This window comes from Balaenoptera borealis (assembly GCF_965194805.1).
Source record: "Balaenoptera borealis genome assembly, chromosome: 16".
NCBI classification, from domain to species: domain Eukaryota; kingdom Metazoa; phylum Chordata; class Mammalia; order Artiodactyla; family Balaenopteridae; genus Balaenoptera; species Balaenoptera borealis.
The window spans coordinates 50,670,174-50,690,974 of NC_138872.1; the positions used below are offsets into that span (position 1 = coordinate 50,670,174).

The 20,801-nt window shown below is 51.8% G+C and overlaps 1 protein-coding gene and 1 long non-coding RNA gene across 2 annotated transcripts in view; one reads left to right on the forward strand and one right to left on the reverse strand.

Moving 5' to 3' along the window:
* Window positions 1–13,494, forward strand: part of LOC309613110 — a 34,016-nt gene extending 20,522 nt beyond the window's left edge. Inside the window, exon 2 of the long non-coding RNA XR_014235531.1 lies at window positions 10,409–13,494. This is a non-coding gene — a long non-coding RNA (uncharacterized lncRNA). The remainder of the gene's footprint in view (window positions 1–10,408) is intronic.
* The window catches only part of LMF1 (lipase maturation factor 1), an 81,818-nt gene that overhangs the window by 11,443 nt on the left and 49,574 nt on the right, over window positions 1–20,801 (reverse strand). The window contains exons 5-6 of the mRNA XM_082359594.1: window positions 6,097–6,162; window positions 3,127–3,294 (exon numbers count right to left, since the gene is read on the reverse strand). Coding sequence (XP_082215720.1) covers window positions 3,127–3,294; window positions 6,097–6,162 — 234 coding nt within the window. The remainder of the gene's footprint in view (window positions 1–3,126; window positions 3,295–6,096; window positions 6,163–20,801) is intronic.

The following is a 20,801-nucleotide window of genomic DNA, read 5'->3' on the forward strand; positions in this document are numbered from 1 at the left end:
CTGTGCCACCGCTGTCCACCCGGGCACCAGACCCAGAATCAGGTGGAGACCCAGCCATGTGGCCTGAGCTGCTGGGAGCCATCTTATACCTGAGTCCCCCCCGCTCGCCCCCGGTCTGCACAGTCCCCCATGGTGGAGGCGCCGGTGCCCCAGGCTGGGACACAGACTCAGCTGGGCTGCGTCCAGTTAGCGGGTCCTCGTCCTGAAGCACCACGAGACTCATGCCAAGTGAACAAACAAGGGCATTTTGAGGCTGCTGAGTCAAAGGTCAATGTAAATATCTTCCCAAATCCTATTTTCAAGTAGCTGAACCCTTTCACCTGCACAGTAAATCAAACTTCCTTCAAATGTGTTTTTTAAGTGATATGACAATTTGCTTTTCTTTACTGCTTGCCAAAGGTGGGCTTCAGATTATCTGGAGAGAAAGTGGTAGGTGGTCAGTACAGCCTGAGGGATGTCTGGAGGGTCCCTATAGGCCCAGTAGAGTTTACAGCCCTGAAAGGGTCCCAGTGGTCCCAGGCTTGTAAAAGTGGCTGAAGCAGCAACTAATTAACGCCCCACAGCCTTGAGAGTGATTCTTGGTCACCATGGTGACCACACAGCCTAAGCAGACCTGGATTCCTGCTGAGACTGTGTGCCAGGCAGGTCCTCCGAGTTGCCTCGGGGACTGGACCCATGTTCGCCATCAGCAGAGGAAGGTGGGAGCCTATGGCTGGGCATCCTTTGACAATGGAGGAAGGTCCAGCATGAGGCAGTGTCCACGCTCGTGGACACACACAAGGATGCTTGAGCCTCTGTTTGGAGCCTTGTCCCACACCTCAGGATGATGGAGCCACTGGGCTGAAGTGTGCACGGGGCAGGGACAGTGCAGAGCACTCCTGACCTCCTGGGGGTGTCCCTCACTGGAGACTGTTGGGAGCAAGGGTCACCCGCCAGCCAGGATTTTGCCCTCCAGCCAAGTCCGGATAGTTTACGGATAAACTGTGGTGCATCCAGACAGTGGAATATCATTCAGCAATAAAAAACGCGCTCTCAACCCACGGAAAGACACGAGGAACCTCAAATGCATATTACTAAGGAAAAAAGCCAGTCTGAAAAGGCTATATCCTGGATGATTCCAACTATATGACGTTCTGGAAAAGGCAAAACTATGGAGACAGTGAAAGGATCAGTGGTTGCCAGGGGTTAGGGGCGGGAGAAGGATGAATCCAGGGAGCACAGAGGATTTTTAGGGCAGTGAAATGAGTCTGTATGATACTATGATGGATACATGTCATTTTACATTTGTCCAAACCCATAGAATGCACAACACCAAGAGTGAACCCCAATGTAAGCTGTGGACTTTAGTTAACAATAAAGTATCAATATTGGTTCCTTAGTTCTAATAAATGTATCACACTAACTAATGCAAGATGTTCCTGATGGGGAAACTGTGGGCGGGGGGATATGGGAACTCTATACTCTCTGCTCAGTTTTTCTGTGAATCTAAAATTGTTCTTTAAAAGTCTATTAATTAAAAACAAAACAAAATACAACTTAAAATACTGGCAGCAAAAGCAGGTGAGCAGGTAGGGGGAGACAATCAAAGCATTTCGAGGCCACAGGGCCGTAAGGGCAGTGAGGACAGGGATTAAATTTAGACTTTCAGTTAGTTAAGTGTGTACTTGCCTGAAAGAAACAGAGTGTATAACTTGCTAATTAGGAAAGGGGGAATAATGGAACGAGAAAAACCTCAAAAGAAAGCTAAAAAGGGCAAAAAGAATACACAAAGATGTGGAAATAAAATAAAATACAAATGTACCAGCTGAGATACACGATACTTAAAGAGAATGAGCCTCGTTGGAAAAAGAATCCTGCTCTGTGCTGTCACAGAGGCAACACCGAAGAAAAGGACACAAATCCAGACTCTGCAAAACAGGAGATTACTATGACTTGATCCTTGGCCAACACATTTGAAAACAGATGAAATGGACAAATTCCCAGGAAAATGTCTGCCATTAAAATTGCCTCCAGGGACTTCTCTGGTGGTCCAGTGGGTATGACTCTGCGCTCCCAATGCATGGGGCCTGGGTTCGATCCCTGATCGGGGAACTAGATCCTGCATGCATGCTGCAACTAAGTCTGCAAGCCGCAACTAAGAGTCCGCAAGCCGCAACTAAGAGTCTGCAAGCCGCAACTAAGAAGTCCGCGTGCCACAACTAAGAGTCCGCATGCCGCAACTAAGAGTCTGCAAGCCGCAACTAAGAAGTCCGCATGCCGTGACTTAGAAGCCTGCATGCTGCGACTTAGAAGCCTGCATGCCGCAACTAAAAGATCCCGCATGCTGCAACTAAGACCTGGTACAGCCAACATAAATAAATAAGTAAATATTAAACAAAACAAAACACAACTGCCTCCAGAAAAAAACAGAGACCCTGCCTGTCTGGCAGCCACGAAAGGGTTGTCAGCGGCCACAAAGACCACCCCTCCAGCCCGGGCCAGGCAGTGATGTAGGAGAACCAACTCTGTCTTGTCTACGAGGGTGAGAGTAAAACCTGGAGCAGAATCAGACAAGGCCAGTGTGGATGGAAAACCACAAACTTCACTCACTGACAACATGAAAAACCCAAACAAAATGGTAGCAAGTTATACCCACTAACATGTTACAGTATACACAGCCCGACTGAGTTGATTTATCCTAGGAAGGTAAAATTGCTTCCATTTTAGCAGTGGTAATGTAATTCACGCTAACAAATTAAGGGCAAAAAAGTGATCTTCTCACAACTGGTGGAGAAAAAACCATTTGCTAAACTTCAACACCCATTCATGACTAAAAATACCCCAAACAAAACCTACAGAACTTCCTAGTAAAGAAGAAACAAGAGAACTTGGTAGAAATGGCCACAATAAACAACCAACCAAGCAAGCCACAGGCGGCTCCCCCAGGTGTGGGACGCCCCACTCCTGCTGCTGCCGCACCCATCATCTGGGGCGGCACAGCACATGGGCCCCGGACACCGAGGAACAGAGAGATGGAGGCAAAACTAGCAGAGCAATGAGTATGCTGTAGGTCAAACTTCCATAAACGCGGTGAACAGGACGTGGAAATTTCAGGTTTTCCTTGGGAACTGACAAGCGGCTGCTCACCTGGAACAGGATCTGTAGGGCCCCGTGGAGGATGCACATCTGCCGTCCGAGGAAGACGAAGAAGGGCACCACGAGCTCCAGGAAGTGGTTGCTGAGGGTCTCGAAGCGGTGGAACCACCATGGGGAGTGGTGCAGGAAGTAGGCCACGGGGTTGGGCACCGGCTGCGTCTGTGGGATGAAAGGAGGCCCATGAGCTGCGCCTGGAGGTGGGGACCTGCCCTCCCTGGCCCTGCTCTGTGGTGCCCGCTGGTGGCCTTTTGGGGAAGGGGGGTACATGGGGCCGCCCTGGCCGGGAGAGGCGCGGGGAAGACCGGCGGCGTGGCCCACCCTCCAGCAGCTCACACGTCACCAGGATGGGGAATGGTGGGGCCATGGGTCCCAACCTTCTCTATTAGCCTGGCTTCCTGTAATTCTGACACTGACCCCTTCAAGGGGACCCTGAGGGCCCTGGTAACGCAGGAGCTCAGATGCTGGGGAAGAGTCTGTGGTCAGAGCCCTGAGCAGCATGGGCACCGGCAAGCCCCCTGCGAGGGGACAGAGCACAGGCGCAGAGGCGGGACCATGGGACGCTCACACATGGTGGATTTCCTCTTGGAGGACAGTGGAGGCTGGGGGAGCAGGTCCCGGCCCCACGTGTGTGTTCCTGGGAACGGCCTCCACACGTGTGCGGGGTGGGAGGGCACAGCAGGTCCCTGAGGCCCACGTGTTGACTCAGCCGTGGTGCTGGCCGCCTAGGGCCCAGCTGATGGGCCCTGCGCCTCCAACCACAGGCCCTGTCTTCCCCGCTCACGCGGCCGTCCATGCTCAGAAGGGCCAGCTGTACTGACACTGTGTGGGGTTGGGGTGGCCCCGGTGTGGACAGCCAGCATAGGTGACGAGTACTGTGTGCAGGTGGCCCTCCACGCTGAGCTGGCTGGGGCGGGACACCAGGCCGCGGCAGCCCGAGACCCGGTGGACCCGCAGCACCCACCATAAGGCTAACTGTGCCTCTGCCGTCTGTGGAGAGTGAGTCCGTGAAGGGCGCCGTGTCTGCTGTGAGGACAGGGTCGCTCCTCTCCACTCGCACCCACATGGGTGTGGACACGTGGGCTGTTGTACTTGCTGGGCTGTAACCACCCTGAGCGTCTCCCTGTTATCTGGCTCTAAAGATGCTCAGGGTCACCTGAGCCCCTTCCTGCTCCAGCCCAGGGGCAGCCGCTTCTCCAGGAACCTGGTCCCTCTGGTTGGAGACGGGTGTTAGAAACCTGGTATGGGCATTGCTGTCTCCCTGCCCCACATCCCTGCTGGTCTGGCTCATAAAACTGCGTTTAACTGTGTTCTCACTCTGTCTTGGCTGCAGAGGTTCCCACCTTGTGAATGTGGAGGGCGATCAGACAGAGAGAGGCAGCCCCTTTGGGGAAGGGTGTGCAGGGCTGGGGGGTGGGGGGCTCAGTGGGGGCGGGGCCCTGGGGAGACACGGGGTTGGGGGAGCAGAACTGTCGGGGCCCTTTCCGCTCAAAGGCCTGCGTTTCCTGACGCCAGATTCACCACATGACGGTTAATGCCTGAGTGGAATGAAACCACCACAGTCCTAAAACTGGAGATATTCTGGTGGTTAGCAGCAATTTCACTAACAACACAAAAAGGCAGCATCAAATCAGTTCCAAATGTTTCAGCTTTTTTAAACAACAGAGCGTTTCCTGGATACGGTGTGTACACGCATGTATATGCGAGTGTATGTGGATGTGTGCACGTGAGAGCGAGGCTGCCAGAAGGCGCCGTGGCCCCTGGACAGGTGTGTGCTGTGGACGGGCCACACCGTGCGCAGCACTGGGAACGGTGATTGAGCACAGGAGCAGCCCCTCTGTCACATCTCAGGACCCAGCTCTGGAGGCGGCCCAGCCTCGGGCGGCAGAGGGACATGTGACCCTGCACGCTCTTCAGGGCTGAAGGCCCCACGTTACCTACAGCCACAGGCAGCTGGGGGGAGCGAGGCCTCGAGGGGAGCCCCCCTCACCCGCCCCCGACGTTGCCGCTCATCAACACAGGTTACGCCCACCAGACAGAGGGAACGGGGAGCCAGGGATTCCCTGCACTGCCCCCCCGCCAGAGGCTGGCAGGAGCCCACTGCGTACACTGCATGCCAGCGCCCACCAGCCACTCCAGGTGGGAGGCGAGCCGGCTAGACCTTCCTTCTCTGTTCCCACCCCTTCACAGACCAGCCGAGGTTCCCCACCCACCGGGGGACCTTCTTCGCTCCCCGGGGGCTGAGAGGGCCTGGGTGGCAGCCAGCAGGGAACGCAGACTCAGAGCAGAAGCACTCCCGAAGGATCTCCTGTTCGTCCCCCTGCCCCGCACCGACCCCCAGTGCTGGAGACGCCCAGGTGGGAGAGCCAGGCACCAGTGGGTTGGGACCCCGGTGGCCAGGGATGGGTGGGGTCTCCTGCCCATGAGACCTTTGGCCCTTGTTTTGCCCCTCCTGGGATTTCTGCTGGGCTGAGTCCCCAGACCTCCACCCTGGAACCCAGAAGTGGCTGACACAGGCAAGTGGATGAGGCAGGCATGGGGCAGGGCTCCCTGTCACGGTCACTGGCGTGACGGGGCGGCTGAGGCAGTTGTCGGGGTGCAGCGTTGGCCTCCTCGCTCCGGCTCCCAGCGGGTTCAGGACACAGGCAGGAGAGAAGCGTCTGCAAGGGGCCCTCCCTCCCGCAGGGCCTCTCCAGGAGCCCAAGTGGGATCCCAGTAGGGAAGAGACTGCTGCCCGCTGTCCCGGGGAAGGAAACGAGGAAGAAGACACCCTGCTTGACAGGTGGCGCCCCAGACCCAGCAGGAACGCAGGGCCCCACGTGAGGAAAACAGGTAGTGACAGGCACGCGGGGCAAATGCAGATGAGCTGACACCACGAAGCCAAACACCCTCGGGGTGATTCACAGGGAAACGATCCCAGCCTGCACCTGTGCCCCCACATCGCTGCACGGCCGCGCCGCTCACCTCGTAGTGGAAGTCCATGCAGGTGAGGTCCCGCCAGCACTGGTCCCCCCGGATCTTGATCAGGCCCTGCCGAGGAGACAGAGAGGAATGTGAGCCACCTCCGGATGGACCTGCGGGAGTGGCGGACCTCATGTGATGCCTGAAGCGACATGAAAGGGAAAATCTGAACAAAGTCCAGGAAAGACATGTTTAGGGTTTCTGAGGACTAAAAGTAGCAAACACAGGGAAAAAGAAACGCTTTAAAAAAAAAAAAAATTAATTAATTAATTGATTGATTAATTTATTTATTTTTGGCTGTGTTGGATCTTTGTTGCTGCGCGCGGGCTTTTTCTAGTTGCGGAGAGCAGGGGCTACTCTTCATTGTGGTGCGCGGGCTTCTCATTGCAGCGGCTTCTCTTCTTGCGGAGAACAGGCTCTAGGCGTGCAGGCTTCAGTAGTTGTGGCATGTGGGCTCAGTAGCTGTCGCTTATGGGCTCTAGAGCGCAGGCTCAGTAGCTGTGGTGCACGGGCTTAGTTGCTCTGTGGCATGTGGGATCTTCCTGGACCAGGGCTCGAACCCGTGTCCCCCTGCGTTGGCAGGCGGATTCTTAACCACTGCGCCACCAGGGAAATCCCACTCTTTCCTTTTTATAAAGTCAGTTCCTCCTGTGTTTCTTTAAAACTCAGTTTTTAGACTCTGAGCATCACCATAGTAATGCACCTGTGAGGCTTTAGAAAAGGGCAAATTCGCAAAGCACACGAGCACAACCTGACTTAGATGCCAAGGAAGACGTGGGAGGGACAATGTCCCAACTGCTAAGGTGACGATGATTCAGGAGCTCTGGTGGCCTCGGTGAGAATATCCGCCCACCACAGCATGCGGGAGACCCCATGCTTAGGCCACAGTACAAGGGAGAACCCAGTACTCAGGCCACAGCACATAGGAGACCCCAGTGCTCAGACCACAGCACATGGGAGACCCCGGTGCTCAGGCTCAGGAGGGGCTCCAGGGAACTCCCGTGCTGCCCAGTCTGCTGGGAAAGTGGCTGCGGAGAGAGGGCCTCCGCCGTGCAGCCTGTGGGCGAGCTTGTCTGCAGCCCTGCCAGTCTCCCTGCCGGGCAGCGGCCAGCATGGCCAGTCCACAGTGGCCAGGAGGACAGTCAGCTCACTGCCTGCTGCACTCCCCCGTTCACTTGCCCTTGGGAATCACAGCTCCACGCGATCCCTTCACGGTCAGAAGCAAACTGCTCACCAACGGGAGTAAAACCGTTGCTGGATGCACAGATTCAGCCCTAACGTCTGTCTCACATGACAGCTGGACTGGAAGGTGAGAAACTGTATCGCCAAGAAAGCAGCCTGGATGGCGGCCTGGCTCTCTTGGCTGGTGGTCTCTGCAGCTGCAGCTGCTTGGGGGCAAGTCCCCTCAGCCCATCCTTGCACCTGCCCAGCCTGTCCCGGGCACCCTTCCTCACTGGAGCCAACCCACCATGGACTTCAATCACGTCTGCAAAACAGCCTGGCAGTCACGTCGAACTGGGCTTTGGTTGAATACCTGGGGTGGCAGCGTAGCCAGACTCGCACATAAAACTGACCTTCCCATAGGGGAAGAACTTCGGGGCAGTTGAGGGCTCTGAGCCAGGGGTAGGACAGTGTGAGTCAACATGTCCTCTGACGGCCACGCTGCCAGCAAGGCAGGATGGCTGCCCAGGGTGTAAGACGTGTCCCACCCTGGACTTGCCTGGACCGTGGAGCCCACAGGATGGGCCGAGGGGGCAGCTGACACCTGGCCCGGGCCCCTGTGGGTGGCACAGACGCAGCGACACCCGAAGGAGCAGGGACAAGAAACAACAGGGAAGCTAGAGCCCACGTGGCGGCCATGCCGGCAGCTTCCACAGTGAGACCGAGTGACCGTGTCCTGGCCAAGCACATGGGCCAGGCATGAGCTAGCTGTGCAGCCCAGCAGAGAGTTTACAAATATGTCCCACGGAGGCCACAATTCTCAGCTGTCCTGGGTGCCATCCACACCCGGTGGCTGTTCCGCACCCACCTCTCCGGGGCCTGGCGCCCTGCAGTGGGGCCGACCCCACGTCAGGGGAGCTCGTGTAGCGGACGTGGAGCCGCGCTCCGAGGACCCGCTTGCTCTGTCTACAGACTCACAGAACTAGTCACCTTGAGAAGCGGTTAGTCAAGTCTCTAGAAACTGGGTTTGCTTAGATCACAGAAGTGCCGGAGACAACTTCCAGTGTGAACTCTGCCATACACGGTCGCATCTGTACAGAAACAGCGCTTCAGAAAGCCTATCGTGTCCTGCCGGTGCGGATGAACCGCTGGTTTCTGTGGCAACGTGCCTGCTCGTTCGGCAGGAAAACACAGCCACTGTCACACTTCACTCCCCGTGAGTGCAGGCTCTGCTCCCTACATCCCTTGGAATCCGAGAGGCACTCTTCGGAGATTCAAACCAGGCAAAGAAGAAAAAAAACAAAATAATTAAAATGTCATTCAAATTCTAAGCTGGTATGAGACACTTAAAAATCTGAAACATTCTTTTGGGAGTGGAGGATAATTATATTCCTCCCCATCTATTGATTTCTCTCTACAATGCAGATGTCAGATTTTCCACGGATTTTTTTTTCTTCCAGAGTAAGTGTCAAAGGAACAAAGCCTTCTTTGAGCCTTTTTCAGCCCAAAATTAATTCCAAAAAAATGGCACAGACAGACCAGTAACACACCGAGTGACCTCCAGCTGTCCATACAACCTCTGCTCTCCCTGGGGAAAGGGTGAGTGCCAGGATGCTGGAATATTCTGGGGCGACCGAGGAGACCTCAGGCCTTATGGGCAGCGGGTGGGGCAGGCGCCCGGGGAATGCACAGGGGCTCCTCTCTAAAGCTCACGGGTCCAAGAACATGCTCCTTAAAATCTCCCATTTGGAAATGGGAAAAAGCAAGGCCTTTTGCCACAGAAAGAACATCAATTTCTGTGACGCTGCACAAGTCCCATCACACCTAACTGGGTGGGGGGCTCCCAGGCCTGCAGCCGGGGGAGGGGAGACGGCCCTCGGGTCTGAGCCAGCACAGAGAGCTCCCTCGGCAGTGCCCCCATTTTGCACGTACACTGCACCCCGTTCTCTCACCGTCAGAGTCTCTGTCTCTCTGGAAATCCTTTTCTCCATCTGCAGACACGGGCGATCAGTCCTACACCTGCTCCTTTCCCACAAAGGAGAAGCATCCTCAACCTGGGTTTGCAGGTAGGGGAAGAGGGGCCGTTCCCTCCCTGGAGCAGGCCTGCTGGTCTGGGATGTGCTCACAGCCATGGGGGGTGGGGGTCGGGACGCCTTGGTTCTGCTCAGACCCGGCAGCACTCTGCATCTCCCCTGGGAGCTGAGCTGGACCCACGGGACCCACGTGCTCTGTGAGCAGGTGGACGACCGCAGTGTGTGAGGCTCATGGCTTAGCGCCCAGATCTCACCTGAGTGCGCACAGGCTGGCCTGGGGTCTCTCAGGACTGACCTGTCTCCACATCTGAAGGGGCCCCAGACTACACAGGGTTGCCACCTAGCCCCTTCTCTCCAGGTCTGGGGCAGTGTCTGCACCTTCAGACTCCAGGGTATGATTAGATGGAAATCCACCCTCTGAATTCACCAGTGCAGTGCATCTACGCAGATGGCAGGCACCGCATCAGCTATGGGGGAACCTCTGAGCCGAATGTGCAAGGAGGGAGAGAAATCGTGGATGCTGTTGGTGGGGGGTCTTGTTGTGCCCCCTCCCCAAACCCCGAGAGCTTGTGAAAACTGCCCAGACCTGCAGGGGCCGTGGAGCGGGTGGAGGGGACAGTTTCGGGTCCTCACAGCTATTGCAGGCCTGGGTATGACTGTCCTCCCGCCGAGGCTGGTCAGAGACAAGTGGCCAAGAGATAGCACAAAGAGGGCGCTGAGCCGCTGGGCAGGGGGCAGCCGTGAGGGGTGTGCAGCTGGGCAGAGGTCAGAGCCCGTGGACGGCGCTCCCCAGAGGTTCCCAGGATGCCTCCACCAGCGGCACCATGGGAAGGAGGACAGAGCAGCCCACACTAATGCAATAAAGCAAATTAGAATAACTGCTCTCATTTTGGAGTGGTGATCCCAGGACCCGGCAGGCTTGTCAAGGAAGTGGCAGCGATACCCGCTTGACTTGGTCTTGGGGGTGAGTCACATTCCAATGTTTATTTCATTATGTTAATAAGATTTTACTGTAGGAACTGACTTCCAGAGAGGCCCCGACCTGAAGGCTCTTTCCTACCGAGCTCCTGCTCTTATTTGCTAACGGGTCTGGTGTCTCGTCTCACTCGCTCACCTTTCAGCGCTGCTGCTGCCACCGTGGGGCCGGAGCATCTCTGGGACCCCACACGGCAACACGGAAACTGCTTCAGATGACCTGCTTCACCTACTCAGAGCAGTCCTGGGCCTCCAGGGAAAGCACGCAGACCCAAGTGCAGACTCGCTGGGTTCCAGGAATCCTCCTTCCCCAGCCAGCGAGGGAAGTGGGAGCTGTGGGCCCAGCGCAGACGCTACAGCAGCGACGGCGTTGCTCGGAGGCGGACACAGAGGGCCGTCACCACACCTGGACTCGCTGCCAGCAAGCTCAGGCAGAAATGTGTGCCATCTGGACGGAAAGGGGTGTGGCTCACTCTCGACGGCGGGCTCTAGGGCGAGGCCCAAGGGCTGCGGTGAGCTGTGACCCCCTAATCTCCAAGGTCTGTGGCTTTAATGGGGTTGCATCTCACAGGGATCCTTGCGTGAAAAAGCAAACTCACATGGCCTCTTAAGTCAAAGGGTTGAGCTACAATTCACATGAAACAGAACGCACACAGATGAAATGTCCAGTTCAATGTGTCTGACAATTGTACACAATCAGGAATCCACCCAAAACAGGACACAGGCTTCCATCCCACAGAACATTCTTCATGACCACTTGCCAGGCAATTCCACATGCACTGGCCAGGGGGCCGCCTCTGCCTCCGCCTGCCCCCGGGGTTTCACACTTGTAGGGGCTGGTGGCCCGTGGCCCTGGGCTCAGGCTGGCTGTGCTCCTCCAGGGACTTCGGGTCTGTCTGCATCACTGCCCCGGGGGGTTGGTTCCCTCTCCCAGCTGAGCGCTGTCCCTTGTGTGGATGCACCACAGGCTGCCCATCCGTCGATGGACACTGGGCTGGTGCCCAGGTCTGCGGTCATGACGAGCAGGGCTGCTGTAGACACGTGTGGACAGGTTTCCTTTCCTGGCAGCGGAAGGCGGGCTCACAGGCGGGGCCATGTCTTGCCTTGTAGGAAACTGGCCTATGGCTGCTGAGCAAGGCTGCACCACCGCACCCCCTACGAGCCAAGTGACACTCCCACCAGGAATCCCATGGCCCGCAGACCCTCCGACCTGGGGCGCTGATAGTGCTTTACACCCAGCCCCTCCTGGGTGCAAAATGCCGCCCCACAGTTTTCACGTCCTCATCGCCGTTCCCATCCCTTCGAGGGTGAAGTATGTTCAGGTCCTGCACCCACCTTCCTACTGTGATCTGCAGGTTCCGAATGTTAGATTTCAGCTGGACTTGTACACTGCAGGTGTTTCCCAGGCAGGGCTTGCCTATTCATTTTCGTAATGGTGTATTTTGAAGATGGAGAAATTTAATATCAGTGAAGTATAATTTATCAATATTTTTCTTTAATGGTTAGTGCTTTTTGTGCCCTGTCCAAGAAATCTCTGTCTACCCCAAGGTAACTGTCTATGCTATCTTCAAAAAATTTTATGATTCTACTTTTTAGGTTTGTTAAAAAAAATTATTTTTTCTTGCCCCACTGATTTGGCTTATTGCCTTGGTTGAAAATCAATCAACTGCATCTGTGCGGGTCTGTTTCTGGGAGATATTCTTTTATGTTTTCTTCTAAGGACTTTTTGGTTTTGCTTTTATGTTTAGGTCCATGATTTACTTCATTTTACTTTACCAATTTACTTTGGTACAGATGAAAATTTACCAATTTACCAAAATTTACCAATTTACTTCATTTACATCTATACCAATTTACTTCGGTATAGGTGAAAGAGCACTCAAAGCTCATTTTATTCTTCTATACAGATTTCCAATTATTTTAGCACTATTTGTAAAAAATGACTTTCATTTTCCCATTGACTTGACTTGGTACCTTGGTTGAATATCAGTTGACAGCAGAGGTGTGGGTCTATCTCTGGACTCTCTTCTCTTCCACTGATCTATTTTTCCAGTTTAGATCAATACCATACTTCAGTTGTTTTTTTTTAATACTTATTTGGTTGCACTGGGTCTTAGTTGTGGCAGGTGGGCTCCTTAGTTGTGGCTCACCAGCTCCTTAGTTGCGGCACAAAGGCTCCTTAGTTGTGGCATGTGGGATCTAGTTCCCTGACCAGGGATTGAACCAGGGCCCCCTGCATTGGGAGCACGGAGTTTTATCCACTGGACCACCAGGGAAGTCCCCATACTTCAGTTTTAAATTAAGCTCTAAAATCAGGAAGTATAAGTCCTCCAACTTTGTTCTTTTTCAAATTTCTTTTTATTTCTATGTAAATTTTAGAATCAACATGTCACTTTTCCCAAAAAGCCCGCTGGGAATTTGACAGGAATTACCTTGAGTCTACATATAAATCTGGGTGAAAAAAAGACATCTTTATTTATTTATTTATTTATGGCTGTGTTGGGTCTTTGTTGCTGTGCATGGGCTTTCTCTAGCTGTGGCGAGCGGGGGCTACTCTTCGTTGCTGCGCAGGCTCTAGGCACGTGGGCTTCAGTAGTTGTGGCACGTGGGCTCAGTAGTTGTGGCTCGCGGGCTCTAGAGAGCAGGCTCAGTAGTTGTGGCATGCGGGCTTAGTTGCTCTGCAGCATGTGGGATCTTCCCGGAACAGGGCTCGAACCCGTGTCCCCTGCATTGGCAGGCGGATTCTTAACCACTGTGCCACCAGGGAAGTCCCCTCTAATGACTTTGTAATACTATATGATGTACAGTTTATTTTTCACATTAACCTTGTATCCTGCAACCCTGCTAAATTAATGTATTCACTTTAGTAGTTGCTTTTTAAGATTCCACTGGGTTTTATACATGTACAATCATGTCTGTGAGTAAGTTTCATTTCTTTTTTGGGAATCTTTATGGCTTTTTCTTCTTTTATTGCACTAGGACTTCCAATATAGTGTTGAAGAGCAGCAGCAAAAACAGACAACAGGCCTGTTTCTAATCACACATGAATGCTCTCGTTCTATCACCACTGAGGAAGCCTCATCTAACACGCCCTTGAGTGGGTACTGCATTGTATCGTGTACTTTTTACATCTGTTGAGGAGAAAAAATCGTTCTTCAGTTTTATTCTGTTGTATAGTGAATTGCATTAATTGATTTTCAAATATTAAACCAATCTTGCATTCCTGAGATAACCATGCCTCTTTTATTGCCGAGTTTGATTTGCCAATATTTTGCTAAGGGTTTCTATGTCTTTGTTCGTGAGGGACACTGGTTTCTGTTTTCCTTTTTGTCCTGTCCTCATCAGGTTTTGGTATCACTCTTATGCTGGTCACAGAAAACAATTTGGGAAGTGTCCCTGCCTCTGCTATTTTCCAAGAGTTCGTGTGGGATTGCTATTATTTCCTCTTTAAATGTTTGATTTCACTGGTGTTTCAAATGTTTTATTTCAAATGTTTGATTTCACTGGGCCTACACTTTCTTTCTGGAATGGTTTTTGATTACAGATTCAATTTATTTACCAGATATGGAGCCCTTTCGATTTCCTGTTTCCTTCTGTCTCAGTTTTGGTAAGCTGCACTTGTCAAGGAATTTGTCCATTTCACCTATGTTGTCAAATTTATTGGCCCGAAGCTTTCATAATATTCCAGGTGACCTTACGGCAGGATCTCAGACAAAACTGCCAGTTATGTGAAGACAGTGTTTTCTCATGGTATCCCTCAATCACAGCATGGCTGTGGCTCCTGGTCCTGCTGAATTCTGACCCCGAAATGGTAGGTCCTGTGGGCTTCTATTTTCTCCATCTTAGCTATGGCTTTTTTTTTGTGTTAACAAGACAGGGACGGTCTGCACACAAGGAGCATCGGGGCCCCATGGGGTGTGCAGCAGGTGTGAGCACAGAGCTGTGGGCAGCACAGGTGGTTAGCAACCAAGCCCCTTCTGATTAGCGAGAAGGGACTTGAGGCCGCTGTCTGCAGCCTGCAGGTTACATGGCGGTTGCCCAGGTACGGACAGGAAAGCACATCCTCGTGCCGCCTCTGAGGGCCCAGAGGCTCGTCTTCATGCCCAGATTCTCCAGAACCTCCTTTTATGTTGCATCTCCTCCATTTCACATAAAAATGACCTGCTCCAGGGAATTCCCTGGTGGTCCAGTGGTTAGGACTTGGCGCTTTCACTGCTGAGGGCATGGGTTCAGTCCCTGGTTGGGGAGCTAAAATCCCACAAGCTGCGCGGCGCAGCCAAAAAAAAAAAAAAAATGAAAATGACCTGCTCCAGCCATAGCAAAGATGCAAATCTCAATGAAAACTGCTGATTTTAGCTGCAATTCTGCTCAATGAAAATTTAGAGTATTAAGTTTTCTTTTTTTTAACATCTTTATTGGAGTATAATTGCTTTACTATGGTGTGTTACTTTCTGCTCTATAACAAAGTGAATCAGCTATATATATACATATATCCCCATATCTCCTCCCTCTTGGGTCTCCCTCCCACCCTCCCTATCCCACCTCTCTAGGTGGTCACAAAGTACAGAGCTGATCTCCCTGTGCTATGCGGCTGCTTCCCACTAGCTATCTATTTTACATTTGGTAGTGTATATATGTCCATGCCACTCTCTCACTTCGTCCCAGCTTACCCTTCCCCCTCCCCGTGTCCTCAAGTCCATTCTCTACGTCTGTGTCTTTATTCCTGTCCTGCCCCTAGGTTCTTCAGAACCATTTTTTTTTTCTTTAGATTCCATATATGTGTGTTAGCATATGGTATTTGTTTTTCTCTTTCTGACTTACTTCACTCTGTATGACAGACTCTAGGTCCATCCACCTCACTACAAATAACTCAATTTCATTTCTTTTTATGGCTGAGTAATATTCTGTTGTATATATGTGCCACATCTTCTTTATCCATTCATCTGTGGATGGACGCTTAAGTTGCTTCCATGTCCTGGCTATTGTAAATAGAGCTGCAATGAACATTGTGGTACATGACTCTTTTTGAATTATGGTTTTCTCAGGGTATATGCCCAGTAGTGGGGTTGCTGGGTCGTATGGTAGTTCTATTTTTAGTTTTTTAAGGAACGTCCATACTGTTCTCCATAGTGGCTGTATCAATTTACATTCCCACCAACAGTGCAAGAGGGTTCCCTTTTCTCCACACCCTCTCCAGCATTCATTGTTTGTAGATTTTTTGATGATGGCCATTCTGACTGGCGTGAGGTGATACCTCATTGTAGTTCTGATTTGCATTTCTCTAATGATTAGTGATGTTGAGCATCCTTTCATGTGTTTGTTAGCAATCTGTATATCTCCTTTGGAGAAATGTCTATTTAGGTCTTCTGCCCATTTTTGGATTCGGTTTTTTTTTTTTATATTGAGCTGCGTGAGCTGCTTGTAAATTTTGGAGATTAATCCTTTGTCTGTTGCTTCATTTGCAAATATTTTCTCCCATTCTGAGGGTTGTCTTTTCGTCTTGTTTATGGTTTCCTTTGCTGTGCAAAAGCTTTTAAGTTTCATTAGGTCCCATTTGTTTACTTTTGTTTTTATTTCCATTTCTCTAGGAGGTGGGTCAAAAAGGATCTTGCTGTGATTTATGTCATAAAGTGTTCCACCTATGTTTTCCTCTAAGAGTTTTATAGTGTCTGGCCTTACATGTAGGTCTTTAATCCATTTTGAGTTTATTTTTGTGTATGGTGTTAGGGAGTGTTCTAATTTCATTCTTTTACATGTAGCTGTCCCGTTTTCCCAGCACCACTTATTGAAGAGGCTATCTTTTCTCAACTGTATATTCTTGCCTCCTTTGTCAAAAATATGGTGACCATATGTGCGTGGGTTTATCTCTGGGCTTTCTATCCTGTTCCATTCATCTATATTTCTGTTTTTGTGCCAGTACCATACTGTCTTGATTACTGTAGCTTTGTAGTATAGTCTGAAGTCTGGGAGCCTGATTCCTCCAGCTCCGTTTTTCTTTCTCAAGATTGCTTTGGCTATTTGGGGTCTTTTGTGTTTCCATACAAATTGTGAAAGTTGTTGTTCTGGTTCCGTGAAAAATGCCATTGGTAGTTTGATAGCGATTGCATTGAATCTGTAGATTGCTTTGGGTAGTATAGTCATTTTCACAGTGTTGATTTTTCCAATCCAAGAACGTGGTATATCTCTCCATCTGTTTGTATCATCTTTAATTTCTTTCATCAGTGTCTTACAATTTTCTGCATACAGGTCTTTTGTCTCCTTAGGTAGGTTTATTCCTAGGTATTTTATTCTTTTTGTTGCAATGGTAAATGGGAGTGTTTCCTTAATTTCTCTTTCAGATTTTTCATCATTAGTGTATAGGAATGCAAGCGATTTCTGTGCATTAATTTTGTATCCTGTTACTTTACCATATTCATTGATTAGCTCTAGTAGTTTTCTGGTAGCGTCTTTAGGATTCTCTATGTATAGTATCATGTCGTCTTAGGGAATTAAGTTCTTAACTCAAAATGTGAAGCAATAAAATAAAAACAATTTAGTATCAGGAGAAAAGTAGTAAAAGACATTGGAAGAACTGCAGAGAGAATATACAGGAAAATAAAAGCCACGCTAACAACTTAGTTAATGCAAGGGAAAGCAGCCGTCCAGGAGACAGTTACCCCCACCACCCCCAGACATCCAGCAGCAGGACGGGTCCCCCCCCCCCCCAAGACATCCAGTAGCAGGACAGCCTTCCCTACCCACCTAGACATCCAGCAGCCGGACAGGTTCCCCCACTCCAGACATCCAGCAGCAGGATGGGTTCCTCCCGCTGCCAGACATCTAGCAGCAGGACAGGTTCCTACTTCCCTTGTTTGATGACTCTGAATGTCCAGGCACCGCCTCTTCTCACTGCCACTCTCCCCGTGGGCCCAGGACACCCCTGTGAGGCAGCCCTCACACCAAGCAAGGCTCCTATGGGAAGAGGGAGATGCCAGCCACTGCCACCTGACGGCCACGTGCACACACCCCCGGGGGGCCAGGCTGAAGGGAGGGAGGTGCAGAAAAGAGACAGGTTTCGTTCTTCGACTTCCTGGGGGTCAGACTGACCCAGGTGGTATCCCCTTGGTGTTGTCCAGGTCTGAGAACTCCCAGTAGCACGGATACTGGCTCAGTTCCCAGAATGTCAGTCATCAAGTGAGCACAGTTCTCGGGCCCAGCATGGGCTGGAACCATTGAGGACGCCCGTGTGGAACATCCCCGCCCACTCCCCATGGAGGAAGCACAGGGAGCAGGAGCCAAGGACTCTGGCTTCCATGACAGGTGTTTAACATGCTCTGGCTGAAAACTTTGGCCAGTATGAACTCAGCTACAAAAACAGACTGAGATAAAAGTGAAAACTTTTTTTTTTAAATAGTTGTTTGTTTACTTACTTATTTTTTGGCTTGTTGGGTCTTCATTGCTGTGCGCGGGCTTTCTCTAGTTGCGGCGAGCGGGGGCTACTCTTCATTGCAGTGCAAGGGCTTCTCATTGCGGTGGCTTCTCTTGTTGTGGAGCACGGGCTCTCTAGGCGCGCGGGCTTCAGTAGTTGTGGCTCTGGGGCTCTAGGGTGCAGGCTCACTAGTTGTGGCGCAGGGGCTTAGTTGCTCTGCGGCATGTGGGATCTTCCCAGACCAGGGCTCGAACCCGTGTCCCCTGCATTGGCAGGTGGATTCTTAACCAGTGCGCCACCAGGGAAGTCCAAAATTGAAAACTTTTATCTTTAAAGCATAATTAAAGGGCTTAACCACAGTGACTTGGACACCTACACCAGCTACCATTTCCTGCAGGTGAGAGTCTCCACTCTTTGCTCTGAGGACGGAAAGGGAAGGAGTGCATCTGGGCCTGGTCCGCCCTCTCCTGTGAGGAACTGGCAGCTCCTTGCTGCTTCGGTCTGGCCCCAGGATGCCAACGCACAGAATAGCCGGACAGCTGTGAAGCCCCAGCGTGGGACGGCCTGAATTCCAGTTCCAATCACACCAATGTGGGGTGGCCACCCTGCCCCCTGGCCTGTGTGGTGACAGTTTGGGGCCGTCAAGTCACCTCTGTATCAGCGGGAATGAATAACGAGAACTCACGCCGCACAGGCCAGGCCCGCAGTTGGCTCGGGCAACAGGTAGGAAGCAGCATCTGAGAGCCTGTCTCGAGCTGCAGTGCCTGGCGGGGCTGATGGTCTTTCCAGGGCTTGAAGGCATGTTGTGTCACCTGGTGCTCAGCCCAGGAAAACCCGGCTCGGTGGGGTGTGCACAACTCTGCTCTTTGTGGGCCCGACTGACCACCTCCCGAGGCTCCCCTTACGGTGACCTCTTGTTAGGTTGCAGGAAATGACTTATGTCCTGTCTTGAAGCTGCGGCTGAGGGGCTTGTGTGGATGTGCATGCCCGTGGACCCTCACCCCATCGCCCCGAGGGTTCCTGCACGCCCATCAATCCCCACCCCACATCCCAGATGTGACAGAGCCTCTGGGTCTGCGGCCGCCTGCTGGCTCCGCTGATTCCAGAACCTTCATAAGGACTCATGCGGGACCCCTTCCTGGCTACTGCTCTCAGCCACACGATGACTGTGGGCTCGGCACTGGGTCCCTGTCCGGCTGGGTGGTTTGCCTTTGGGGGATTTGGGCCAGGCTGCCCCCACCCTCCTGCTGGTGGACTGTGGTTGGTTTCCAGTTCTTGGTGCGTGTGGATAATGCTGCCGTGAGTGTTTGTGTAAAAGGCCTCTGTGACCACGTTTCCACTTCTCCTGGGTTACATATTGAGTAGAAACTCTGGGGGACAGGGTGGGCGTGGGGTCAACTCAGTAAGTAAATGCCAAACTGCCTCAAGCGGCTGCACTGTTTTACACGCCCACAGGCATGCAGGGAGTCCCTCTTGCTCGCGCCCCTCAACATTCATATGTTGAGGCCCTGACCCCCAGTGCGGCTGCATCTGGACCAAGGGAGTCACACAGGGTCAAGGAGGTCATGTGGGGGTGGGGCTGACCCAACAGGTGAGGACACAGTGTGAGGGTGGCATCTGAAAGCCAGGGAGAGTCCTCACCGGGAACAGAATCGGCTGCAACACCGACCCCGGACTTCCAGCCTCTAGAACTGTGAGAAAATAAATGTGGTTTAAGCCACCTGGGCTGTGGTATTTTGTTATGGCAACTTGAGTGAGCCCGTATTTGGTTTGGTCAGCCGCTAAGTTCTGTCCTCGTGGGCGGGTGGGACCTCAGCGTCCATCCATGTGTGTTTCATGCAAGTGCTGGGACGGCCACGCGCATGCCTGCCGAGACCTCTCCCTTTTTCAGAGTGAACTGTCCGTTAGTGACATGCATGAGTTCTTCACATACTCCACACGGAGGTTCTGCCAGGTGTGTGTTGTGAGTGCTCCCCGCAACCTGTGGCTTGCCGTTTTCCCATGGTGTCTTTTGAAGAACCCAAGATTTTCATCGTTTTGACGTACAGTTTACCCATTTTTTTCTTTTATGGTTAATGGTTTCTATGCTGTAAGCAATCTTTGCCTCTCCGAGACTGTGAACGTTCTAAGTTATCTGTGAGGAGTGTCTCGGTTTTACGTTTGCGTCCACCTCGAACTGACTGTCATGTGTGGTGTGGTGGGGGGTGGGGTCCGTGTGCCCGTGTGGATACCCAGCACCGGCGGGGGAGACACTTTTCTTTCTCAGCTGAACTGACTTGCTGTCTTGTCCAGAGGTCACTTGACCGTGACTTCAGTGTGGGACTATTTCCAGACTGACCCACCCCGTCGATACGGCTCTTGGCCTCTCACCTCCCCTGGCGCCTCGAGGGCCACATCCTCTGGGAAGGCCTGAACCCACAAGCAGTGTGACGCCGACAACTTTACTCTCATTCAAGACTAGGTCCTGGGCATTTCCATGCACACCTAAGACTTGGTTCGTTATTTTCTAAAAAGAAAACCCTTCTAGGATTATGTTTGGGGCTGCACGAAATCTATCGACCAGTTTGGGGACAACTGACCCTTGGCTGGTAACGAGCCTTCTGACCACAAACGTGGAAGATCTACTTGCCCAAGTCTCCTCTCAGTGACGTTTGGTGGTTTTCAGAGCACAAGTGTCACACTTCTGTGAAAACTTCCTAAGTATTTTATGGTTGTGGATGTTAGGGGTATATTTTAAACTTTAATTTTTTTGACAGTTTTTGCCAGCTCATGGAAATACTGGCTCTGAGTCCTGCACGCTGGTCGACTTCACTCCCTAGTTCTATGGCCCTTGTGATCTTCCACATACGTGATGAACAGAGATAATTTTACTTCCTCTGTTCCAATCTTCAGGGCCTTCACCACTTTTTCTTGCTTTAATGCACAAGCTAAGATCTTCAACACACTGTTGACTAGCCATGAGGAGGTTGGCCACCACTGCCCTGTTCCCAGTCTTAGAGGAAAAATGTTCAGTCTTTCACCATTTAGTATGATGTTAGCTGTAGGTAGTTTGTATAGTTATCTTTTATCAGGTTGAAGAAGTTTCCTTCTATTTCTAGTTTGCTGAGAATTTTTTTTGTTAACTGTGAATA